General features: G+C 47.5%; 1 protein-coding gene across 2 annotated transcripts; it reads right to left on the bottom strand.

Annotated features, from left to right (window-relative positions):
* Positions 1-381: 381 nt before the first annotated feature.
* On the bottom strand, positions 382-11489 carry UPRT (uracil phosphoribosyltransferase homolog). Of its 2 annotated transcripts, XR_003993220.1 has the most exons (8): positions 11085-11466; positions 5576-5618; positions 4096-4165; positions 3359-3421; positions 2446-2607; positions 1779-1964; positions 1589-1687; positions 382-790 (listed from the first exon to the last, which is right to left on the bottom strand). XR_003993220.1 is itself a non-coding variant. In XM_030497942.1 (7 exons), exons 1-7 carry the CDS (start codon positions 11360-11362, stop codon positions 684-686), a joined length of 822 nt encoding a protein of 273 aa, XP_030353802.1. In that variant the 5' UTR covers positions 11363-11489; the 3' UTR covers positions 382-683. The 2 variants fall into 2 exon arrangements, 1 of the variants encoding a protein (XP_030353802.1); XM_030497942.1 differs by lacking the exon at positions 1779-1964 and having other exon boundaries at positions 11085-11489.
* Between the last annotated feature and the right edge of the window lie 787 nt (positions 11490-12276).

Raw genomic sequence — 12276 nt, 5'->3', positions numbered from 1 at the left:
CAGTTGTTGCGTCCTCAGTGCCAGGGGATTTAAAGCCAAGGAAGGAATTTGACTGGAGGTTCCTGTTTAATCTGATCTATACAGTTACTACACTGAGTATCTCAGAAGGGTGCCGAGCCACCAGCACCCTTTTTGTCTCTTGGCTCTAAGCCACGTTGCTCTGTGAATGGAGCTAGAAACTGAGTTCCACAGCAGAATTCAGGGAGTCCTCTCTTTAGTTCTTGGCCACTGTCTAAAGCCAAGATTCAGCCTAAGCTTTGGTGTGGCTGCTGAGAATGCCACGGAGTTCCCAGCACACCCACTGTTCTGGAAGCGCTGGGAACAGCCACACCAGCTGACCCGAAGCGATGTAAATGTGAGCACTAGAAATGAAGCACACACCCTGATTTACTTGGTTTATTTTGCTTGTGCAAGCAGCCACAAGACAGGCTATAGAATAAATAAGTTAAAGCAGACAGTGTAGCACTTTATACAACCCCAGTGTTGAGATGCTTGACTTTGTCACGACAGAGTGCTTTGTTACTGAACCCGACTCTGTGTTCAGGCAGTGAACCAGAACTAACCTAAGTCAAGTATTTCCCCCTTTGGCCAAAAACATTTTTAAACATACCCTCACTCAATAATAAAACGTAGAAAAAACCCTCTTGTAACATCATAGAGTCACATCCGTGTGTCCGAGTGGGTCAGTCTGTTCCAAAATACTTCTGTCCAAAGTGTGTTGGTGCAACGGGATGAACTTCTGTCGTGAGAATGGTGATCTCTGGGAATTCCTGGATGATGGATTTGGCACCTTTTGAGAGAGGACAAAGGCAATCATGAATACAGCACTGTGGGCACAAGTTAAACTGTGCTTAGCAGACTCCCTGCCACAGGTAAGTCAGGCTCTGTTCCTCCACCTCATGTTTCTGCCTTAGCTGACTGTATGAGGAAAAACTTCCTGAATTTAGTGAGTTGCTTTTTTGGGGTTTGTTAATTGTTTTTTTATTTCATTACCACACACTTACTTACGCTCCCAATACAATCACCAACGTGGTGACAGGAGAATTAACTCTGCAGTTCAGTGGCGTTTTTGACAGTGAATTCTGCCCCAGCCTGTTCTTAAAACACCACAAGCTCTGTTTTCCTATTTCCCAGACACAGAGGTTCCTTTCTGGATCCCCTTTTATATGTTAAGGCCTTGAGCACACAGACACAGCTCTGTAGCCTTGTGTACCTCATGTTCCTTATGGAACTGGTCTCCTTTGCACACACCAACACAGCACCATCCATGGCTGCCAGTCCTGAGGGCAGCAGGATGGGCACTGCTGTCAGCCATGGAAGCACTCCATGACCTGGGAGCGCTGCACATTCCTGCTTTTAGGAATACTTTACCATTTGCAGTTTTGCCATTAGGTGGAATGGGCTTTTCCTTTCCGGCCCCACACACGTCACTGCTCACTCTGCTTTAAATTCAGCCAGAAGGAGATGAGTGTTCCCCTGCTGAGCAAAGCACTGCCGGCCAAGGAGCAGCTCTGCACCCCTGCCCCAGGCGCTCACCGAGGTGATGCCCCATTACAGGTACCTGTCCCCCTCGCACCCCTCAACTCACCATGAGGTGTGGAGAACAGGCTGAGCAGGATAATGACACTTGGTTGCACGCCATGTTCTACAAGCACTTTGACAGCCTCAATGACAGTATTGCCAGTGCCTAAAAGGGGAAACAGTGATATATTTATTATCTCCCCCTCTCCTCTTGTTGAAGAACTTGTCCTCAGCCCCCCAAGAACATCCGTGCTCACATTGGGTTGTGACTGAATGACACCACCATCCTTGCCCGCTGCAAAACTACCACCTCTGCAGATATTAACTGTAGGAGACTTTGGTCTCCTGAAGGAGGAACTTCATCTCCACTCTGAAACAGCTCTGCTGGGTTTGAGCACTGAAGCCAGTGGATTTTATTAAAGGCCCGAGGCAAGAAAGCTCATCTGAAATAGTAAAATAGCAATTAAGAGCTCCACATGTAGAATCAGAATTAAATCTTACACTGGAAAAGTTACTTCATCCTGACAAACTCCTCACCACACTTACCAGATTATATATTTTTTTGGTAGTATTAACTGTATTTAAAGTAATTTACTTCTAGGATTACAATATTAATCCAAAAATGTCTTTTAATAGCATGAGAAAAATACTGTTTGAGTCTTTTCTCATGGCAAATATTAAATTGATATCAAGTCTTAATGCTCCAGCCTTTCTCACAAACACAGGCATGCCCAGGTGATCTGCTCTGCATTCGTGCTGGTGCAGGCTGACTGACACGTATTCTGGCACAGCCTGACCAATTCCCTGCTGTGGCACCTAAATCAAGGAAAAACCTAATCAAAGCCCCTGAAATTTGGTCATTTTCCTTTCAGTTCCATGTCCTCACTGTCCAGATGGGTAGAACTGAATGTAACAGACACTCACTCAGTATTGGGTACATGAGCAGGACCTTTCTCCTGTAGATGTCTGGTGGGAACTTGGCGTAGTACACTTTGGCTCTCTGCGTCTCCTCGTCGCTCTGTATCAGGATCTTCCCAATGCGGATCGATCTGCAGCAGTCTCGTAATCCTTGTTCCATTGCCTCTCCTAAGAGGAGCAGCAACAAAAACCAACAACAAATTGTTACATGCTTAGAAAGGGAACAACTGCAAGCGGCTACGAGTAAACAGACAGTCCAGTGCTGTATTGCTCAAGAATTCTAAAAAGGAGATTGTCCCCTTCTTCCCTCTGTTCTGAGTGTTAAAAACACTGGAAGCTCTTTTCCTTTTCTCTCTGCCTGGACAGAAACCCGACTGCATTCGGTGTCTCTCTGCTCCTGGGTGTCAGTGTTCACACACACCAGCACTGAGCTCTCAAAGGCGAGAGCTGGAAACGTCAGAACACACGTGCAGGGTTCGGAGAACGTTTTTGAGCTCTGCCCAGAGACACCCCGGTGCAAGATGCAGCGCAGGAAGCTGAGGGGCCGCTGGATTTTACACCCCTGACACAAAGGACTCTGCAGCATTGGGCAAAATAACCCTGAGCGTGGTTCATTTGGGGCCCTGTCCCTGAGCAGCAGTGGTTGGAGCACACAGGACAGTTGGCCTGGCCTCTCACAGTTAACAGCTGAGAGAGAAGAGGCCAGATGAGATCTGTGGCAGCTGTTTGTCTCCTGAAATGTTAATGACAGACATTGCTTGATGTTCTGGGATCAAGGATACCTAAAAAGAGTAACTGCTGCTGGGTTTGGGTAAACCCTTGCTGGAGAGAAGTGTTGTTGCATGTTTTTGAAAGGAAGTTGCTTACAGGCTTCCAAAACATTTAATTCCTGCTCATTAAACAGCCAGAAGCTGCCTACCACTTCTCATGATGCTGACTCCACAGTTTCCCTTTTCAAATCTGACTCCTTCATACTTGTGTCCTGTGAGAGGAAAGAAAGCAGATGTTAGTGACAGCAATTGCTCCTTTTGCCCCATCTCAGTGCCTGTCTGCAGGATGCTGTTTTAAGTGACATGATGGGAATGGAACTGAGCTCCTCTGAGTGCCCAGGGGACAGCAGCGAGCTCCACAGGTGGGGTGAAGCTATCTCCATCCTGCAGCCCACACAGGCACTGGGAACAGAGCCCAAACTGGAACTGGTGAAGAACTTGTGCTATTTTTACCTTTACAAGTCCCATTGGAAAGGTGGCACACAAGTGTTCCTTTCCAGGTGTGTGGTTTATACTCAGGTGTTCTGTATTTATTTTAAATGAAGGATGCTATGCCAAATAAAGGTAAACAGGATGTCCCCTAAGAAGCCTGGTAAATGCTTTTAAAATACCAGGAGGGACCTTAACTCTGTTCTCTACCCTGGATGTTAAACTGTTCCAGCCTCAGGTTCCTCAGGGAAGTGGTCAGGGCACCAAGCCGGGCTGAGTTCAAGGAGTGTCAGGATGATGCTCTTACAAAGAGAGAGTTTTAGAAGCAGGGAGTTGGACTTACGGGACCCTTCCAACTCGAGATACTGTATGATTCTTATAATGGTTCCATGTGTTTTTATATTAGTTAAGTTTCCACTTACAGTGCTACCCAGGGGAGGAGACATCCCCCACATACCTGTTGGAGTGGTCACGGTGCATTCTGTGTAAGGCAGTTGATTCAGTCCCTCTTCAACCACAAGTCTGATCTATAGAACCAAACAGATCAGTCAGCTTAATGGGATTTGTTATCTATGGAGATAAGATGCTAAATGTTAGTGGGTGTTACAAGTACGAGGTGAACACCTAACAGCCTGAAGGGCCTCCTGAATAGTAGTTATGGGCTGAATTTAGAGACCTTTTTGGGGTGATGCCTGTTTTGTTCACAAATCAGAAGGCGGCATTACAAAACAGGATCAAGGGAAGGGGGTGGTTCATCAACAGTCATAAAACTGCCTTTATTCTGCAGCTTCATTTTGCTGACACAAAATACTAGTGGAAAAAAGGGAAAATGCACCTTGCCTCAGCTCCCATCAGCGAGGCTCCCAGATCTATCTTCACATCCATATTTCTGTGAGCTGCACTGGGGCTGCCAGAACAGCCACAGAAGCTGCAGCAATGTAAATGCATGACTGAGTGCCCCAAGAGAAGGCAGCAGATTGAGAAATCTCTTTAGCACCTCCTTCTTCTGGTGCCTGCCAGTTGTGGTTACTATGGGATGCTCTGCCAAGCACCTGCACCCTCACATGGTGCGGATGGCTCAGAATGAGCAGGGGGGGAAGTGGAAAAGCTGCTGAGATGAAAAGCACTGCAGGCACGGTCGGAGGCTGTGGTCATAGCTAAGTCCTGAGCAAGCATGGATCAGGCATGGATTAAGATTGGCTCATCATGGGAAACGTGCAGCTGTAGCAAATGGTGCTGGTAACTGAACGGTCTCTGGACTCCCCTTTGCTAGAGAGGGAAAGGCCTTCCCCGTTAATTATGTGGATTTGCCAACAGCAATCACCCTCGTGAACACGAGGAAGTACACGTGTGGGTGTGAGTGCTGTGGTTTTCTGTAAGCACGTACCTCAAATGAGACAAATGTTCCATTCCCAACAGTCTTTGTTCTGGCTTACTAAAATGTGTGAGAACTTCAAAGAGCTTTGTCCCTGCTAGTAACTACCATATGGCTAAAAACAAACTCCCAGGGTGGATGCACCCAGAGCTACTAATCTAATACACCACAAGCACCAGGAGGCACTTCTGTATGCAAGCAATTGTTAACATCTACACTGTAAGAAATTGTATGGCTCTGTTCACAAGATTAAAAGTACAGTTTCAAAGTAAAACTCAATTATGTCCAGCCTCTGTGCATCTGTTTTTAAAGAGTACTCTCGTTACTACTGCTCTCTGACCTGAAGTAGTTGTGTTTGATAACAACATGGTTTCTAGAACCCTTTGAAATGAAAGCAGTCCAGAACAGCGAACAGCAGTCCCTGTACAGAAAGTTGATGTCAAGCAGTAATTTCCTCTGTGTAGAAAAGTTGCTGTTGTGCCACCATTATTCTATCCTGAAAGACCCATTTTATGGAAGAGTTACTAAGTCCGACACCACGAAGAGGGAATTCGTCACCTACCAGACGATCAGCAGAAAACACGAAGTCTCCTCTACTGGATTTCCTGGAAAAGGTAATCATTTATATTTTACATTGGGGAATAATGTTAAGAACATTTCTTAAATATAACATTAATTCAAGGACAGTATATTCTAAAGGCAGTTCAGAGAAAATTCTTCTACCATATACAAAATTTATCCCACAGAGATTCTGCTTCATGGGTTTCCTACTTGGTGGTGGAAGACTGAGATGCAGTGAGCTAATGCAAGAGCTTGCCTCTTAGTACTGCCAACATTGCTGCTCTGCACCAGCAGCAATTAAATATAAGGATGATATTGTGTATGTTTTCCATTGTATTAGCATGCCAGCTCAGTTCCAAAACACCTCTCAAGATCAGGTGTGCACCAACCTGGTACATTCCCTACGGCTCTGAGCCACAGAGCTTTGCTCCACCCGCTCTTTAGTCAGCCAGCACCCATGGGACAGTAACAGTGCAGATCCCCAAGACAGTTATCACATGTGATAAGCAGGATACATACCCTATCTTATCTGGAACTCCCTCATTGTGTGATTAGATTAGTGAACTTGAGACCAAAACAAGCAGGGATTAACAAGCATTCCCATGAAAACACCTCCCTGCTGGTTCATTAGCTTGGAGCAACCTTTGCTGTTGTGACTGTGCAGCTTTTGAACCCTGCAGAGGACAGAGTAAGCTCACTTCCTCCTGCTACGTGCTGTGTAAGGTGCCGTGGTGAAGGCCTGACTGTTAAAAGCAGTTTTTAACACCTCGCTTCCCATGTCAAGACCCACTCTTGCTCCACAAGAGTAGGACAAGTTTCCAAGTAAGGAGCCAACACTCACAGCATTGTAGTCTTAAAAACATACAAAGCACCAATACCATAAGCAGGTACTTGTACATCATATTTCCTATCAATCACAGCAGGCATACCCCTCTCTTGTTTTCCACCCATGAGACTCTGGACGTCTCCTTAAACACTATGAAGAGAGTTTTGCATATGATCTGCAGGATTCAGCAGCATCTTATATGAGTGAAAATGCTTATGTGAGTGAAAATCAAGCTGTCTGCTTATTTCTGACTGTGGCAAGACAAACCCAGCAACATCAGGACTGTGGCTTAGACTGCCAAGCGATGCATGGTTAGAGTGAATACTGGGAGTTGTTAATACAAATTACTAGGCTTTAAATTAACTACTCTGTCCAGAGAGACACAGATGTTTTTTATGCACGGTTCACTGAACACCCTTATTCAGTTATGGTTGTTTTTTGCAGTGAGGAGGACAATAGGAAACAACAGTACACACAAATGACAGGCAAATAACAGCAATACTGAAAATGACAGACCTCTTGTACACCGCCAGCTGGGACCAGATTTCAAACCCCACAGCATGAGAGAATTACTACAGGCCAGAAAAAAAGGCTTATGTGAAAATACTGCAACTGTTCACTTTAAACACCAGGTACAAGTATAGAAAGTAACAATCAATGGCAGGCTAGAAACTTTTTCAGTTTCTTCATCTTACAAGAAGACAATATCTAAGAAATGCAAGGCATTAAAACCTGTGTAGCACACAGTTAACACCACGAACATGGTGTTAAACAATATAAATGAGTTTCATTTTGTTTCTGAAGGTACAGAAGCCTGGCTAATGTACAGTTAAAGTCACGTGTGTGTCTTAAGAGGTGAAAAGAAATGGGTTTGGGAATGTACTGTAATACAAGCCAGCTGCAGGGTTTCTTCCTGCTTTAGCACTTGGTATTGCTTACAACGACTGATGCAGCTGTAGGCTCTGTGGGTTGTGGTCTGATGCACTTTAGCAATTCCTGTTTCTCTAGTTATCTTACAGAGGAGCTTCTCGAGGGACACCCAGGGCACTGTGAAGGCAAGACTGAAAAACAGCTGCTTCCCTAAACACAATTTGTGAAAGGCTTTTCTAAGAAAACTTGAGACATTGGGCAAACTGCTGCCATTCAGGGTACATGATGGAGTGGGGAAGCAGGACCAGGTTCTACCTGCAGCACCTCAGTGTTTAATGTACTTCAGTATTTCACTTTTTGCTGAGGCTGGTATGTGGAAGGGATTCCACCCTTCCTGCCTGCAGTAGTCATCTTTACTCATCACAGGCGAGTTACACACTCCTGAATCATCCTACTCTTTATAGCAGCCAGGACTGTGTGTCCTACCGCTTTATTGCCTTCATGTCTATATTGTTCACTCAGTTCCCTAGGGAGTCAGAAGCCTTTGCAGAACACAACAGAATGATCTCAGGTAACAATAAGCTTTAAATGCCTACATTTAAATCGTGTCTATTGTTAAATCAGGAGTTAAAACGACACTACGAATGTAAGCTAAAGAATTTGCTTCTACAGAAACCAGAGCTCTATGTTACAAATTGCTGCATTACTTCTGCTCCCAGACCCCTGGTTCTGCCCTGCGCAGGCCAGAAATTGCTTTGAGATCACACCCTCCTCAGAAAGAGGCTGTAACTATTTGTTCCCAAATGTTCAATACTTAAATCCCATGAGATGACTCAAAATTCATTCCCAACACAGAGTGTAAAAGGCATGTGCCCACCCGCGCAGCATTTGCTAGACAAAGAAGTGAACAAGCCTGAGGGAAAATGAGCAAACCCACGTACACTTGAGGTGATCCATCCATCCATCTCCTCACTTCTGGCACACAGACCTAGTTCTTGTTAACTTCAATGAAGCAAACAAATAGGTGGTCATTTTAGCCTATCAGATAGCCATTACTGACTCGGGCAGCAGTCTCTGAACCCACTACAGCACGTGATGACCAGCCACATGAGGGTGGGTCTTTCATTTTCAAACTGGACAGACTTCCCAGCTGGAAGACCACGATTTCTTTCTCTGCATCCTCTCAGGACCAAGGGAAGAGCTTTCCACTTTTCTGAGCAGCTCACACGACAGACAAAAACAGTCCCTGAGGTCTTCTGCATCTGGCCTGACCACCTTTAGCTCCACGTAAGCACACCTGATTCTGACTTGCACTGCGCTGGGAGTATCCATCCCTTCCTTACTTCACAGTAATAGTCCTAAATTGACTGGACTGGTCCTAAGTTTTCTCTACATTTCTTCTGCTTCTCTCCCCCTGCACTAGCTTGCCTTTCGGTATCTGCCCTTTTCAGGTGATTGCTGCACCTGGAGCACCCTTCTTCTGTAGCAACCCCCCTCCCCTTGAATTAAGGCAGTTCTGGTGTCACCTGCTCTTGATTTTAATTCCTTGCAGCTGAGCACATTTTAGCACCTTTCTGAATCACAGCATTGGAATAACACAGTCTGAGGTCTCTTACTTACTGAGATGCAACTGATGTTCTGGGACAGAACATGGAAATAATGCTTCCCTACTGCCCTCACACACAAAGCCTACACGTGCCTTTCTGAGCAGTTCCTAGTTTTCCCCCCTGGTTGGGAAGGGAGCTGGAAAGTGACAGTCCCATCTCCACTGCTCAGCACACTTTGTTATCACTGCAGCTGCTATGAGTAATTCATTATTTACAAGTCTTATTCTGTACTTCCCCTTACCAAAGCCTTGAGCAATGAAGCTGATGCAACTCAGAAGTATCTTCAAAGTTAAAATATCAGCTGATGATTTCACTCACTATAACAAGAAACTGATTAAACCTATTTGCAGGAGTTCAAAACCTACTTAATAATTACAAAACCTGGCTGGGTACAGTAACCACATTTTTAGTATGTGCCTAGATATTAAAACTATACGCTATTTCCTTTTCACTAACCTCAAAACCTTTTATAGGCCATCAACAAGCAGAATTCGGAGTTCCTCTCTCTCGTTCCCTCTGCTTAGCCCACTTCCAAGGAAGGTGCCAGGCAGACCTTGAATGCTCATGTCAGCTAATAAAATTAATGTAGGTGTTTTCTTTGAGACACTGCCTTTGCATAAAGCTGTAGCAGTTATTACCTAGAAAGTTAAGCCCTCAAGAACCAGGAAATACCAACACAGACTATGCAGATGGACAGATATGAAACAAAGGGAAGAACCACGTCAGTGCTGTCTGTTAGCTATTGCAGATGTTAGAAAGCCAATGTGCTGCAGGAAGAGAAGGTTTTATTCAGAACCTGGTCACCCTATCAATAAACTTGATTTCACACCTCTGTGTCTGCTGGGGGTTCTTGCATCACAGTAGGCAAATTGTGCTTTTAATAGATGGCCACTACTTATGCTTGTCATAGTTGACTGCTAAATTCAATCCTTTATAATATCACCTTCCAGGTGCTGAACAATCAAAAGCTACAGATGTGATCAGTGGGAGGGAAACCTTCAACACTTCCATACTATTTTAGGCATAATAAAACATCCAGTGTTCAGTATCTCACACTGGATATTCAGCACTGGGGCAGAGTTTTGCACAGATTTCTGTACTTCAGCTTAAGATGTGTGAAACTGAAATATCAGCTTCATGTCACACAGGGGATGGTGGCAGCAAGGACTCTTGGTGACAGAACGTAACAATGATGGAAAACAACATCTTCAAAAAAGACAGTCCCCTTTCAGGTGATGTGCCCTAAAGAAACTCTCCTTGTTTGCCTCCCTCCTTCACACTGCCTCTCCCTAATTCCTCCCAGCCCATCCCGGTCTAGTCTCTATGCTATTCCAAACTTACTGTTCCAAAACTGCATTTTTTTGCCCAAACTGTTTCAGTCCCTGCTCCTCAAAGCTTCCAGTTCACTTTCACTTCAGCTAATCCCACTTTTCTCCAACCTTTTTTTTATTTCTAGCGCTCTGAAGCCACCCTCTTGAGCTGTTTTTATCTGGCCATCCTTGTCCCAAAATCCTTAATACCCCCACACACCCTCTCAAAGACTTGGCTTTTACATCTTCCTTAACATGGTAGTTAAGGATTTAGATAATAGATCATAGATTATCTATTATAGTTCTATGATTCATGGGCACCTTCCACTAGAGCAGGTTGCTCCAAGCCCCTGTGTCTAACCTGGCCTTGATCACTGCCAGGAATGGGGCATTCACAATTCCATGGGCAGCCTGTTCCTTCCAGGAGCTCACTGAACGTGTATGAGGGGAGAGGGGCACACGGTTGCCAACATACTCTTAAGGCAGCGCAACAGTAATCTAGTCGGGGGAAGCTTGCACACGCTTTACACCCCTTTGTAAGGCGATGATGATGTGGAAGCAAAGCTCCAGGTGTGGAGATACCCGAAAACCTCCCATCAGCGAGCGCAAACACCCGTCGGGGGTTCCAAAAGCCGCCCAATTACCGCCTTTGTCCCCGAGGGGAGGCGGGGCGGGTGCCGAAGCCCCCGGGCGCTGAGGCGGAGCGGCCGCGCGTCACCAGACATGGCTGCACTGGCGCAGCGCCCCGCAGCCCGCAGGCTCCGCGGCCGCCCCGCATCCCCTCAGGAGGCTGCGCCGAGCATGGCCGAGGCGGGACCGCGGCCGCCCCTCAACCTCCTCCCGCCGCGGCTCCCCCTCAGGACGCGCTCCCGCCGCCGCGGCCCGCGGAGCGCTCACTTGTCCCTGATGATGGTCTGCAGCTCCCGCAGCTGGTCGTTCATGGGCAGCAGCTTCAGCTGCGGGCCGAGCGGCGCCGCGCCGCCCTCCGCGGCAGGGATCGCCGCCGCCACGCCGTTGCTGCTGCTACTGCTGCTGCTGTTGTCCGGGCTGGGGCAGCCGCTGTCCTCGCCGGGCTCCGCGAAGCGGATGAGCCGGGTGCCGCCGCCCGCCGTGGCCACCGGCTCGTCGTGCGGGCGCGGGCCGAGCCGCTGGCTGTGGCACGGCATCGCCTCCATGCGCGGGGCGCCCCCCCCCTCCCCTCCGCGGCACGGCCGCTGCCGCCACGCGCCGGCCCCGCTTGCGCCGCCGCGGGGGGGAAGGGGGGGGGGCGGCGGGGCCGCGCGCCGGCAGCGCCCTCGCTCCATTGGCTGCCGGCGCTGTCACTCAATGGAGCGCGGGCACGCGGGGCGGTGACGTGATGGCCCCGCCCGTTTCCTCGCGGCGGTGGCGGGGCGGGAGCGCGGGGTGAGGGAAGTGCGGGTGTGTAACCGGGAATGCCGCCCGGGCGCGAGTTCGTCATGGTCAGGGCTGTGTCTTTGCGTGCAGCCTCTGCACAGCTCGTCCCGCAGCGCTGCCTCTGGGCTGTGTGATCCCTGCCCAGCGCTGCCGCCGCTCCCGGCTCTACACAGAGCAGCATGGGCACCATGGAATATCCTGTGTGAGGATAAGAGAGCCCCCAGCTGTGGTGTGGCGGGATTTGAGGCAGCTCTTGGGCTTCTCTAACGGGGATTTACAAATCGCGTACAAATATGTATTGTTAAACCTCGCAATACCGTTCTGAGTCAACCGCGTTACTGCAGCCCTGTCTTTGCTGAACGGGGAGAGAAGAGCGGGTTCCACACGCCCGTACAAGAGTGTCGGCGAAGGAAGCTCTCATGTACGTCCAGTAGGACCCTAAAATTGAAGATGGAAAACGTGCATTTGATAACTCAGTTCATACTCTTCTTCAGCACAGACTAATCTCTTATCTAATTCGGTTTTAAAGTTTTGAAGTGAGCACCAACTGCATAAGAAATAAAAGATATTCCTCATGAAATACAAAAAGGTGTGTTTAGTGTTGTGATGGAATACTGAAAATAACGTTCTGTCAATCATCTAACACTGAAGAAACACATCAGCAGATTGTGGGGAGGAGGTGATTAGGTATCAG

Source organism: Strigops habroptila, chromosome 9 (assembly GCF_004027225.2).
Source record: "Strigops habroptila isolate Jane chromosome 9, bStrHab1.2.pri, whole genome shotgun sequence".
Classification (NCBI taxonomy): domain Eukaryota; kingdom Metazoa; phylum Chordata; class Aves; order Psittaciformes; family Psittacidae; genus Strigops; species Strigops habroptila.
The sequence above is the reverse complement of the archived record's forward strand: the minus strand, read 5'-3'. Positions and strand labels throughout refer to the sequence as shown.

Bases quoted from the DNA above. Each gene is read 5' to 3' on its own strand.
- UPRT (XM_030497942.1), bottom strand. From the start codon at position 11,362: ATGGAGGCGATGCCGTGCCACAGCCAGCGGCTCGGCCCGCGCCCGCAC. The intron at 4,166-5,575 runs GTAGGTGACGAA...TTGGTTCTATAG, and splicing joins TGTTTTCTGCTGATCGTCTG to ATCAGACTTGTGGTTGAAGA. The intron at 2,608-3,358 runs GTAGGCAGCTTC...TGCTCCTCTTAG, and splicing joins AGTCAGCATCATGAGAAGTG to GAGAGGCAATGGAACAAGGA.